Source organism: Agelaius phoeniceus, chromosome 5 (genome assembly GCF_051311805.1).
Source record: "Agelaius phoeniceus isolate bAgePho1 chromosome 5, bAgePho1.hap1, whole genome shotgun sequence".
In the NCBI taxonomy this organism is placed as follows: domain Eukaryota; kingdom Metazoa; phylum Chordata; class Aves; order Passeriformes; family Icteridae; genus Agelaius; species Agelaius phoeniceus.
This window is the reverse complement of record NC_135269.1, coordinates 59,382,733-59,395,356: the sequence shown is the minus strand read 5'-3', so window position 1 is coordinate 59,395,356 and position 12,624 is coordinate 59,382,733. Positions and strand designations below refer to the sequence as shown.

The following is a 12,624-nucleotide window of genomic DNA, read 5'->3' as shown; positions in this document are numbered from 1 at the left end:
AGAATTCAACAGAGCCACAGCAGTAATACCTAATGTATGAGTAGCTGAGGCTCACTCCAGAAAATTGGCTGTTATGCACCTCAGCAAACCCAGTTCTGAATGAAGAGAACTTGAAATTCATTTTCTCTTTCTGTGTGGACACCTGTTGTTTTGAGGCAACTTATCAGTAAAACACGTTTTCAGTGCAAAAATTTTCAAATCAGACTCTCAGCCAAAGCTATTCTTGCTGAGTATAAGGCAGCTGTAACTCTGTGAGTGCCCTGAATGTGAAGAAGCATGAGATACCCAAAATCTCATCAAATAACCTTTGATGCAATCAAAGGTTATTTGGTTCATTGCATGTGTGTTTATAATAAGAACTCAAATTAATCAACGCTTCTGGACAGATTTCTGCCCAGGTCTTTTGCTTGCAAGCAACCCCAAAATACCAGAAGGGGTCTTAGATCTCTAAAGTCAGTTCTGACCAGGAACATGTAACCATTTTTGTGCAGAGAAAATTCAAAATTACTTTACAAGACAGAAGACAAGTAAAAACAGTTTATAAACAAACCTACTCCTACACATGGTATCTTTCCAGGCAGGTTGTTTCCTTTGGGTTTGGCTTTAGTCCAACAATGCAGTGCCTTTCTGGGACTGAAAAAAAACCCTGCACACAGCACTTATGGCCATTTGGAAAAATTTATCCTTCTCAGCAAGCCAGCAGCCCAGCTAAATACCTGCTCCCTGCCCTCCTCAGCCAAAAGCAGCAGCAAGCTCTCCTAGTCCCCACTAAAGCTGCTTTTTACACCAGGACTGCTGGCTGGGTCAGAGCAACAACCACCTTCCTGCCAGGCTCCCAGGAGCTGGCATGGTGGGCATGTGCACAAAATCCACCAGGGTTTTGGGAAGAGCACACACACATCCCAGAAAACATGGACATAAGGCAGCGTCCACTTACAAAATGTTTCAGTCCTTTTCCTTCCATCCTGAGCAAGGTGACAGAGTGTCCAGGCCATTCTGGACACTCCAGCCCCTGTGCAGCCTGGGACACCCAGAGCAGCTCTGTGCAGAGATGCTCAAAGGCACAGAGGGAGCACTGAGCTGGCTCCTGCAGCTGCTTGGACACAGATTTCTTGTCTTAAGCCCATTTTTAAACAAGCCAAGAATACGGTGCAATGTGAAGAAAAGAAAAACACAAGTCCCCAGATGCAGCAACAGATGAAGGCAGGAGAGACAGGAATGAATTCAAATCCTTTTTTTTTATACTGTGGTACAAAAGAAATCAGAATATTTATGTCTATACAGTTGTCCATTGAGAAGTTATACTCAGCACAGTGGGGAAGACCATGCAAATTCCTCTACACTGTACAAAAACATGTCTTCATTTTTCATTTAAAAGGTAGCCCATGTCAGAGTGAGAAGAATCAGTGTTTAAAAACTACTAACAAGTTATATTTTTAGATTATAACAGGTGCTTAGATCAGATGCTTTTACTGTACAATCAGGTAAAAATATTTTCCAAATTTATATGACTTACTTTAGCTAAAATTAGCATAAATTACAAAAATTATCTCTATTACTTCCACAGGAAGAGTCAAGTGTCCTTTTTTTGCTTCCAATTTTATGCCATTGTCTTCAAAATAGAGAAGGGAATGGAACCTTCTCGCTGAAAGCAATTGAAAACTTCCCCTTCATTTCTGTGGTTAAGGGCTGATTTGCTATTTTTGAGTAATGAATAAAAAAATTTTACTCAGGAGTATGTAACTCACAGCAAATGATACAAAGCAGCCAGAAGAAGGAGTGGAGGTGGCAGCAATTCCTCCCTCCCTGCCTTCCTCTCCTACCTCAGTTACCTACCAGCCAAAATCAGCACTCAGTATGCAGACAGCTGGTGCTAATTCCCTTTTCCACTTGGATAATAATAAATGGCAGCCTCAGATTGATCCATGGATGCCTGATTCTTTGGCACATTAACCATACAGTAGTACTGCAGAAAAATTAAATTTTGATATAGCAGATAACACAGACAGGTAATGGATATGAATCTAGCAATTTCTTTTGTGGTTTAGTCCTGGACAGGAGTTAGGCAGAGCTGAGATGCAGGTCAGTCAATCGGGTCACAAAGACAATCTCACAAGACAACTGCCCTTCTGCTTTCTATAGGGCAGCTCTTGCCCAGGATATTGATGTTTCTTTAGCTTGTCTCCTTCACTGCAAAGCAGCTGAGTTAGCCATTAACCACTGTGGGCATTGTGATATGTAGAGTGATTAAGGAAGTGACACACCATATTCCATTAGAAGAGAGAGAAAGAATGAAGTGAATGAATGGTGGCAAATGATGGACGTGCCACAGAGGCTGGCCCAGTGGGACAACATGCCAAGATGCAGCAGAATTTAAATGCAACAGTCCCCTGGACAGGAAGCTGTCAGACCTCCCTGAATGGAGGATCCAGTATCTTATCAGAGAGGATGTTAGACCTGGAATGCACCAATCTCTACTACTGCCTGCTTACACCTCAATGGGGACAAAAGCATTGATACTTTTCAGTGAAATGACACTACAAAGCAGAAACCAGCACTGAGGGTACCTGTGCAAAATCCGCTGCCAGGCGCATCTTCCCACCTTCTCCGAGGGGCCTGATCAGACTGGCATGGCGAATGAAAAGCTCAATTGCTCTTTGAGCCATGGCTTCAGTGTTATCAAAGACAAAGTCAAAACACTCAAAATGCCTGAAGTAGTCGCTCATGACTCTTGCTATGAAACCCTGAAGCTCTTTCATGTAGAGAGAACAAGGGACATCTGGTTTTCCTGAGCTGGATAATGATCTGAAAAAACAAGAGAAGAAAGAGAAATAGGGGCAGCTAAATTCATCTTTAAAACACAACCAAAACCTATTGGATTCTTTTAAACTTTTTTCCTACCCCATCAAGTCACGGCATGAATTGTAGAGTCTCATTTCTACTCAGAATACAGAGCATGTAACTCTCTCTGAAACTATAGTCAGAAAATATCTCTTTATCAGCCATGTCTGTGAAGAATTAAAAGACGAAACAAGAAATAACAAGATAAAGGGCAACACCCCACTCCTACCCAACCTGCAGAGCCTCCTTCCATCTGGAGCCTACACCTGAAATCCAGATCCTAAATCTGAATGTCCCAGTTGTTGATTCAAAACCCTAAAGTGGATTGTAAAATATAAACATATGTCACAGGGTTACTAACTTAGCCTGTCAATCCCAAACCTGTTCTCTGTAGAGAAAAAGTCTCTGAGATTCCTCCAAAGCCAGGATTACAAAGTCAGTATAACAGAAGCAGCACAGAACCCCTAGATACAAACCAATCCTCTTTCTCTTTCTTTGACTGACAGTCAGGTCAAAGAGCTCTTCCAAACTTAGAAGAACACACAGGCTACCTAACAAAACGTAGCCTTTGGCTGGAAACTGTTTGCCTTCCTAGAGAGGTATTGTGCTACTGGTGCCAAAAGAGGGTAAGGGTAAAATGTTGCTTAAAAGAAATTCAAAAGGAAAATTCAAGATGTCTCTGAAAAAATAGTATTTTCAGTTAATTTTCAAGACAGAAAACAGGACAATTGATGATGGTGCAAGCAATGTCAGAACAGACATGACAACCAAAATAAATTTTAGGAAGGAAGTCTCAATTATACATCAGACTCAAGATCTTGGCATGTAAAGAATCCTGGAAATTCTAATGAAAACACACTAGGTAAATAGTATAACATACTGAACCTGAGATTTAAATTTTTAAAAAAGTCAATTTTAACTATTACATCACAGGCTATATGCTTTGACAAATAGAAATACTGACAGTTCTGAAGACTGTCCAAAAAAAAACACATTTTGAAACCAGAAAGGCCTTTTGAAGCACAAAAATGGCCTCTTGTCAGATTTCTTTTTCTATTTGAAATGAATTTTACTCAACAGATATGAATAAAAGTGGGGGGAGGGAGAGAAGACAGATGCTACCTGATTAATTTGTTTCAACAGATAGGTGTAATTCTGCTTCCTGTGTTCATTAACCATAAAGCATCACCTTCCCCTCAACAAACAAGCACTCTTGCTTCAAGGGCATTGTGGCAATAACAATCTATTACACACATGCAGGACATCTTACTCGAGCAATGGTAAATGTAAAAGACATTTCTAGTTACCCAGAAAAATCTTCCTGGTGCATAGTGATGATAATAGCTTCCACTGAATCTCCTACAGAGTTCAGTAGCGGCTGAACAGCACTTCCCATTAGATCATGGACTGCCTAAAATAGAACAAGAAAAAGGCACAAGTAAGGAAACAAAAACTAGAAGCATTTGCATTTTGATACCTCAAAAATACCTTAGGAAACAGTTCATTTTATCAGTGCTTTTTATTATTTTGCATTTGAAAATGCAAAATAGGAGAACCGAACCTAATGATAACATTTTTAACTGATTTTACCAGCAAAGTGCAGAAATAAGGCTGCTTGCTGCTTCCTTCAAAAGCATTCCTTTTTGAAGGAAGGCTTTACAAATTGCTTTGCCCAGAAATTTGGCATTCCTGGTTTGTACATGTACATGTTCTGGGGCACATTTGGCTCAGCTGTTCATTGCCCAGACACAAGCTGCCCTTCATTCCCCTGCACACAACCCCTCCCAGGTCAGTGCCCAGCAGGACAGACTTGGAGAGCTGTCAGCCACAGAGGCTGCACCACCATCCACATCCCCCTCCAGGAAAGTACCAGGTCACATAAAAATTATAATTTGATGTCTGTTGGGGGAGGAAGGGGGTGATGAAGGATCCAGCTATTGCTGTGTGAATGCTGCAGAGAAAGACATTTATTTTCACAGTCAGATGACATCTATGTCCTGACTGTTATGAGAATATTCTGAATACAAGCATGACTCCAGCATGATTTAGCATAGGTAACACATATGTAGCTGCAGACACAATAAATTAGAAATGTTAGAATATTTGTATACCTGTTACTGAATATACTGATGTAAAATAATAGGTGGGAAATAAGTGCCCATTTTAAGTGTAACAAACAAAGCCAAGCTCAGCCCTATCCCTGAAGCATATGGACATTCAATTACCTTTAAGGCAGTTGTGACCGTTTGCTCAGCAGCTGCTGGAAATGAGCTCTGACTGGTAATAACCTAAAAATTGTAAAGTAATTATAAATAGAATTTATAATATTCACCATCATTTAAAAACATACTGAGTTATCTTAGTAATGAGTGTTTACAGATAACCATCAAGTGTGCTTTATACAGACAGAATTTTCAGTGCATCATCAATCCTCTGCTCTCAGATTTCCTATGGACTCTGCTTCTGCCTTGGCAAAGAAATGACTCAATGGAGTGAAGCTGAAATTTAGCTGAAGGGCTAACAGAATCAGAATAAAAATAACTGGTGTATTCTCCCACTGCTAAGTATAGAATTCATGGAGAACTATACAAGCAACTCTGTGGCAAACGTTTGAAGGAATGGTTGTTCTTTCTCAGTATAATAACTATTATAGCACTACATGTTAAATAGTTGTTTATGTACAGCTAAAAGAATACTAAAATTGAGAGGCAATGAATGATCTGAAGGACTATTCTACCAATTTCCTTACAGTCTTCAACATGCTATACAATAGTATTTTTAAGCCAGATAAGTACTGAACTCAAAGACTGAATCATATCAGATCTCCCTCCAACACTAAGACACATGAGGTTCATTACTAAGTACAACAGAAAAAGCAGACTTAAAAGTTGATCTACCATCTGTTTGCAAAATCCAAGGAAATTTTACAGGCTTTTTAGCATTTTTTAAAATTCTTTGAACATATCCAGAGTCAGGAGTACTCATGATCTTTTTTCTAATCAGGCTAGGATTTAAATATGATTAACTGCAACTACCAATATATCTTATTTGGTTTAGTTTACAAAGACTGTGTAACAACTGGCATCACTAAATCAGTAAATTGGAATTATTCATAACTGTGCTTAGTCCTGAAAAATTTCCAGGCCAGACTTTAGTCACAGTAATAATGTATGGAGATACTTTTGAGCTATTGCTTTTCTTGACTTCACCCTTTCCTTCCTCTTTTCAGTTTAGCCACAACTGTGGGAAAGCATTGAAGGTCTCCTGAAAAACGTAAGCTTGGGCTGAAGCAGATGCAGCAAGGGTGCTATCAGCCTGATTAGAACAAAGATAAGAAAAAACAAAGAGTTCAATTGTTTATGCTCACAAAGTAATGCCTGTCAGATGTGATTATTCTCTAGAAAGATATTTTTATTCTTCTAATATTGACAGTTTGTCATATAGTGGTGCTTACAAGGGCCAGCCCAGTCTCAAAGAGCTGTACAAATGCACAGCAAGGTGCAGCTCTTAAAAAACAAAATTGGGCTGTATTGCCAAGAGTTCTCATCCACAGAATGGAGCATAAGGACAGAGCAAGCAGGTAACATTATGGCAAGAAGAGGAATGCCAGAAGAAGCCTACCTTCAGAACAGCCTGGTGCAGTTTGTACAGAGAATTGACCACAGCCACGTTCCTCCTCTGGCCCTCTGTCAGTGGCCCAATCACCTGGCTGGCATCTCCTTGAGTGGACAGCTGCAGGGATCACAGGAACTGTTGGTACCAACTCTTTAAACAGTGTGTCTCCCCAAAGTTAGCCATGACACAGCAAAAAGCCACAGGCCCTCACTACCCAAAGTTCTTCATTTAACTTTTGTCTTGATTCATAGAATTTCAGTCTTCAGATGAAACAGCCTGAGCAACAGCAACAGGAACCTTGTGAGACTGTCTCAGCTCCCAAACCACAGCACTGGGACTCAGATCTCCTGGAGACACCTAGTCCCAGCAAAACTTCAACTTTGTAATCTCAGAGTCGGTGAAATCAGCTACCTGACAAAGCCCAATAAGCTCCCAGCAGCTTTTCTCTATGAGCAGCATACATTTTTCTGTATGCCCTCAGTCTGTCCTTCTGACAACTATTCCAGCCTCTCCTTAAAAGCTCTGCTTTTTCAAATAGATGGCTTAGAGCTTTGTATATATTACAGCCTTATAAATCAACAGAAAAATAGAACTACAAGGACCAAAACTGCTAGACCTGTCATTAAGGAGTTTTATATATGAAACTTTCAGCAAAAATCAAAGAAATATTTCTTCATATTTAAACTGGACAAAGCATGCATTTTTTATTATTATGACAGAAATGGAAGTTCCAGGATGATACATAAATAGCCATTAACTTTGGAACAGTCTTGTAAGGACACCATAGCATATATTTATAATTTAAAATATAATAAACTGCAATTGGTAAACAAACAAAGTTTTCTTGTGCACTCAAAGCTGCAGAGATACAAAGAACTGACAAATGGCAATGTGAATTCTAGAAGTACATCTAAACATTAAAGCAAGAATACCTATTAATAGAAGACTTTACTGAGATATAATTACCCAACTAGTTATCTATGTTTCAGGATACAGAATTATCTTCCAGGAAATCCCTGAAGATATCTAGCTCCAAAAGTCTCTCAGTAAAAATATATTCAACTCACTGAGCAAATGGTAAAGAGGCTTTCATGGAAGTTGTCTAGACACAGTTGAAGGTCCTACAGAAAGCTCCTAAACTAAAACTGAGTCTTATACAATAATAATTGTTTAAGAACAAAAGAAACAAACATAATATGAAAGTACTTAACTTATGAGAAACAGTGAATCTTTACTACTGAAAGACTATTTCCATACTTCCCATAGCTTCCACACAGCATAAACACAGTCAGCATACAAGCAGTTATCTAGTATTTTCCAGCACTGCTAATGATGAAATATTGGACAGGCTTTTGCAAGCACCCAGGACCTCTGATTTATTCACAGCACTATGGTGACAATATCTGTTCATTTCTCTTTCTTCAAATTAAGGGATTATTTCAGGATAAATAGGTTTCTGAGGCCTTTGTAGAAGGAAAGATCTTTTCCAATGTACCTTCAATTATTTGATATCAAAATGTATCCTTAAACTGGTTGACAGCTATATTGTTGTGTCTGTATTTTCCTGCCTCCCTGATGAGAACAGCCATGTGAGCAACAACATCCCTGCTTCCTTCTAGATACTTCTTTCTGACAGACCTGACTGGTTTTTAGAATTCTGCTTCTCACATTTACAGCTTCACAGATTAATAACAAAACAGCTGTGCAAAGAAAGACCCTGTCCACCCTGCTGACCACCCTCCCAGACACAACCAACCTTCTTCTCCACACTTTTTAAAGTAGTGTACAGACTAATTTAGATTTTTGCACATTTCCAACTATTACATAAAAGATACTATTAAACCAGTAAAATTTTTCATCCCAGTAACTTAATTTTCAGTTCCTCAGAGTTGTAAAGGATTCACAATTTCTTAAGACATTGGACTCTGTCTCTCCTGCTGGTGAAAAAGCTTAACTGGTAAGTAAAACCATTAATGAGTACAAACATAACCCTTCTGCAATAACAAGAACTTCTTGCAGTCAGCAGCAGTGCACAACAGCTTCACAGGCAAAATCTGAAAATACATTAAAAACAACTAATCTTTGTAAAACTGTTTACCAGATTAGATTCCCTTTAACTAATCCACTTAAACTTTGACAGTTACATGTGCTGATCCCTTGTTCATCCTAAAACCTCTGGTCTAAAGCAAAGAGGCCTGAAAAACTTGACTCTTGTAACTAGCAATTGGAACTGGGCAGCCCAGGGCTCTCTAGGGCTGTTTCTCCTGAAGGTGTGCCAGGAGAACACCTGGAATCCACATGGGCAGGTGTGTCCTACCATTTACAGAAGTCTCTCTTGCTGTCACCACAATGGTTTCTGTGACTTTGCCTCAAGGCAAGAAAGTTCTGCACTCTGTCCAGTTTGGTTCATGTACCAACAGCATGTCACTGGCATGAGTCTGGATTTCAGTTTATCATTACTCCAGTATTCTAATGCCTCAGACTGAATTCTTGACACCCCTTATATCCATTATACAATCATGCATCCAGTTAGGAAAAATGTCATTATTGTGTCTCCCTGGTTCCCAGAAGCCAGGCTTATGGCCCTTTCACAACAGACATAAACCACCCCTTAGTTTCTTTTCCAGCATACAGGGTTTTATCAATGATTCACATTTACCACTCTCTTTTATACAGAAAGTACTTTGAAAGTTCTGTGCTAGACACGGGTTATGCATTTAAATCCAGTGGTAGTGCAACTTTTCCTCTCTTATCTGGCCACTGGGGATTGCACTGTGTAAATAGGTTAAGTCAAATAAGTGTGAAGCCCGTGCATGTCTGCTCAGGCTGCCTGAAAGACACAGTCCACAGACCCTCTTTTTGATGAGGGCACTGGAGAAAAAATCAGATGCTTTTTTAATCAGTCAGATATATCCTGAAATGCAGAAGGCCAGGAAGGGTGAATTATGCTCAGCAGAAAGAGGGGGGAGAGAAAGGGTGATTTCATCCCAAATCAGGATCTATTTTGGGAAACAAGTGAAAGACCAAGTGCAGCTAAAGGCCAGATCCCATCTCCTGGGAGCTGTCAGTCACCCTGGGAGTTAGTCTGGTTTAAGCCTGCAAGCTGAAAATAAAGGAAAAGAAATGATGTCGAAGCCAGACCTGAATGAGCAGCAGCAGCAAGGACTGTAATTGTTCCACATTTCTGTATCTGCCTTAAGTATAGCAATCGATTTCTTACACTCCTCACTTCAGTTGGTTAAATTGTTTCTGCTTTTACCTCAAGCCTGTCTACTATTTACAGTAATTTCATGGGCAGTAGCACAGGCACCCATTCCCCAGCAAGCATCAATTCTGCAAGTGGTGACACGTCAGTGTGAGCTCCCTTTGCCAGCTGGAGCTAGGAGCACACTGCCAGCATGGGATGCTCATGAGGAAGAGTGAGGCAGAGAGGTGTCCTAGCAGGAAATATTAGCCAGGACTGTTGTACCATGCATCCAGGCACTGGGACAAAGGCTGTGTCTCATGATGCTCTAAAAAATGTGAATGTGAGCTTCTGTCCCACACAGCATTTAAAAACAGCAAAGGCAGCTGTTAACTGAAATGAGAAAGAAACACTGGGAGACTGTGCCTTTCTGACATATATCTGAGTGTTTTCTCTAAAGTAGGAGGTTGAAATGTGCAGGTTCAATCCAGCAGCTGACTAGCTGGAGGAAGCTGCATAGAAGAATTTTGGGGGTTTTTAAATCCAATTCAACCAAATCTGAGACCTAAGCAGTAGGCTGATATCAGGTAGCCTACTGAACCAAAAAGGACACTTGTAGAAGCCAATACACAAAAAATGTGTCACAAAGAGGAACAAGCTGACTTCAGGTACTCTGACTTACTTCAGCCTGACATGGTCATGAAGCTGTAAGCCATGACTGGCAGTGTGCTCTCACTGAATTCAGAAGTTCTCCCAAAAAATAGCTTCTTTTAGTTTGTATCCCTCAGTACACCTACATGGTTACACTGCTTCACCTCCAGAGAGAGCAGGTGCCTCATCTTGGGTCAGTCTGCCCAGTACAGAAAGTTTCAGGAATGATTCACCTGACCACATGCAGGAAACCATGAAGCAGGGAAGTAAGAACTTCCTTGAATAATTCACCTAGGTTATTTTAAAACCCCTGCTTTGGGAAGATGGTACATGTACCCTGTAGCACCTGTTTCCCTTCACTATCTATAAAGGAAATTTAAAGCAGTAGCCCAGATCCCTAGTAGTCTTGTCAGATACATTCTCACCCTATAAATGTATTTGCACCCCTTTGCATAGACCTGCTTTGGAAATATGTCTTGGAAATAACCAGATTAAGTGCTCTGGATTTGACACTTTTCTGTGTTTGATGCCTTAGAACAGACATGAAATTTGACAGCACGAATTTGATCTCACATGTTGAGACATGTGCAATGATAAGATTGCTTTGGGATTAAATTCTTGTTTTCACCATGAAGCAATGAATGTACAATTTAGATTAGGCCATGAATCAAATCATCAGTTCTCCCCTGGGTTGTAAATGAAATGCTAACTGAGTTTGTTTTTTCTTGTAGGAAAGCTCAGACTATTGATACATCTTTTCCTGTAATTTTTTCAGTGCTTCAAAGTGACTAACGCTCCCCTCTTTCAACAGGTGGCAGCTCAGAAGAGACACTGATTTGTGAGCTAGTTTGCTACTATTCTCTTCATAGACTACATATCTTGTGAAAAACTTCAGTTTCACACTTAGCAACTAAGATCTCCTGTGCATCCTTATTGACAGTTTTGGAAAGCTCCATTTATTTGATTTCTCTGAAACAGCCTCAGCAAACCCATTTTCTTTAGAGCAGGAAACATCACCATAATTTAGGAGTATGGAGAAGATCCTAAAATAAGACTGAAGTAGGGCTTCTCAACAAATCATTCAATCCAACTCCAGGATCACGAGACTAAAGAGTGTTTTGATAGCACAAACTGAACTGCAGTTGTCAAGCTGACATTTTCAACAATAAATGCATTCCTAATAGATGCAGCTGATGTTGCCATACCTCTGGCAGAAGGCAATCAATCCATCTGCTACTTGGCCTCCTGCCTGATCACAACTTATTATAAAGCACAGAATCCATTTAGAGAGTTTCTGAGTCAATAGGGCTTGGCCCTGGGATTTCTCCCATAAACTACAAATATTTGGGATGATTTACTCGTAGGTGTAATGTTTTCCATATTGCAGAAGGAACCTTTTGCAATCTTTTTCCACACCTAAAAACCACAAAGGTTTAGTAGAATCAGTTTTCTACTTATTGTTTAAAAAAGCACCTCTTAGCAGAAAAATACAGAAGAATCTGAACTCCGTTAGTTATTCCACTTAAATATTAGTTACTTAGAGGATAATTTGCAAAAAGAAGAGACATAATTTAGAGGTTTGAAGTGTAGGATTTGAATGAATGTGTCAGTGGAAGTAAGATCCTTGACTGATAAGGATAAATTAATATGAGTGTTCTGCTTTAAAAAAAAAAACTAACTAAAATTTAAGAATAAATAATAAGTAAGAATTTATGTTCTTGGAGCGACTTCTAATTTTGCAAAGAAGAAATATTTCAAGACATGAGGAAAGGAATAAGCTGTGAGTTCAGGCAATAATTTAAAATGTACATAATAACACGCATATTGCACCTTCAGGACATTCTTGTAGCTTCCAGAATATTTTTTTTTAGCTTGCTCAGAAAAATGAAAATTTAATATTCTAGAAATACAGAAAAGGAGGTCTATGGTGAAGAAATTAAAATATTATAGAAAATATAATCATTACTTTGAAAAGAAAAATTTGAAGGGACTGTTACATCCTTGATGAGGAAAAAGACCGAACATCATGTTCATACTATTCATGATAAAAGAAGCAGCAATCATTGAACCATTTCCTCAGGCATATTTCTGCTTTGTTTTGGTTCTTCTTCCTTAATATTTTCAAAAGCCAAAGAAATGGAAGAAAAACAGCAAATGGTCTTTCTGTAACAGAAAAGACAGGATTTATCTCCAAGTCTTTGAATCATCTGAGAAGAAAAGCACTGTACAAGTAACCAAAAGTGACTAATGGTTCATGGTGCTTAAACAATGAGCTGCTTTCAAACAACTGTGATATCAGAAAGCACTTATAAAACCAGTTCCTTTAAGGAATC

The 12,624-nt window shown here is 39.3% G+C and overlaps 1 protein-coding gene across 1 annotated transcript in view; it reads right to left on the bottom strand.

Moving 5' to 3' along the window:
• COG5 (component of oligomeric golgi complex 5) overlaps positions 1 to 12,624 on the bottom strand; it is a 174,264-nt gene that overhangs the window by 17,175 nt on the left and 144,465 nt on the right. The window contains exons 15-18 of the mRNA XM_054631746.2: positions 6,463 to 6,573; positions 5,067 to 5,129; positions 4,149 to 4,252; positions 2,568 to 2,805 (exon numbers count right to left, since the gene is read on the bottom strand). Of these exons, the coding sequence (XP_054487721.2) occupies positions 2,568 to 2,805; positions 4,149 to 4,252; positions 5,067 to 5,129; positions 6,463 to 6,573 (516 nt within the window). The remainder of the gene's footprint in view (positions 1 to 2,567; positions 2,806 to 4,148; positions 4,253 to 5,066; positions 5,130 to 6,462; positions 6,574 to 12,624) is intronic.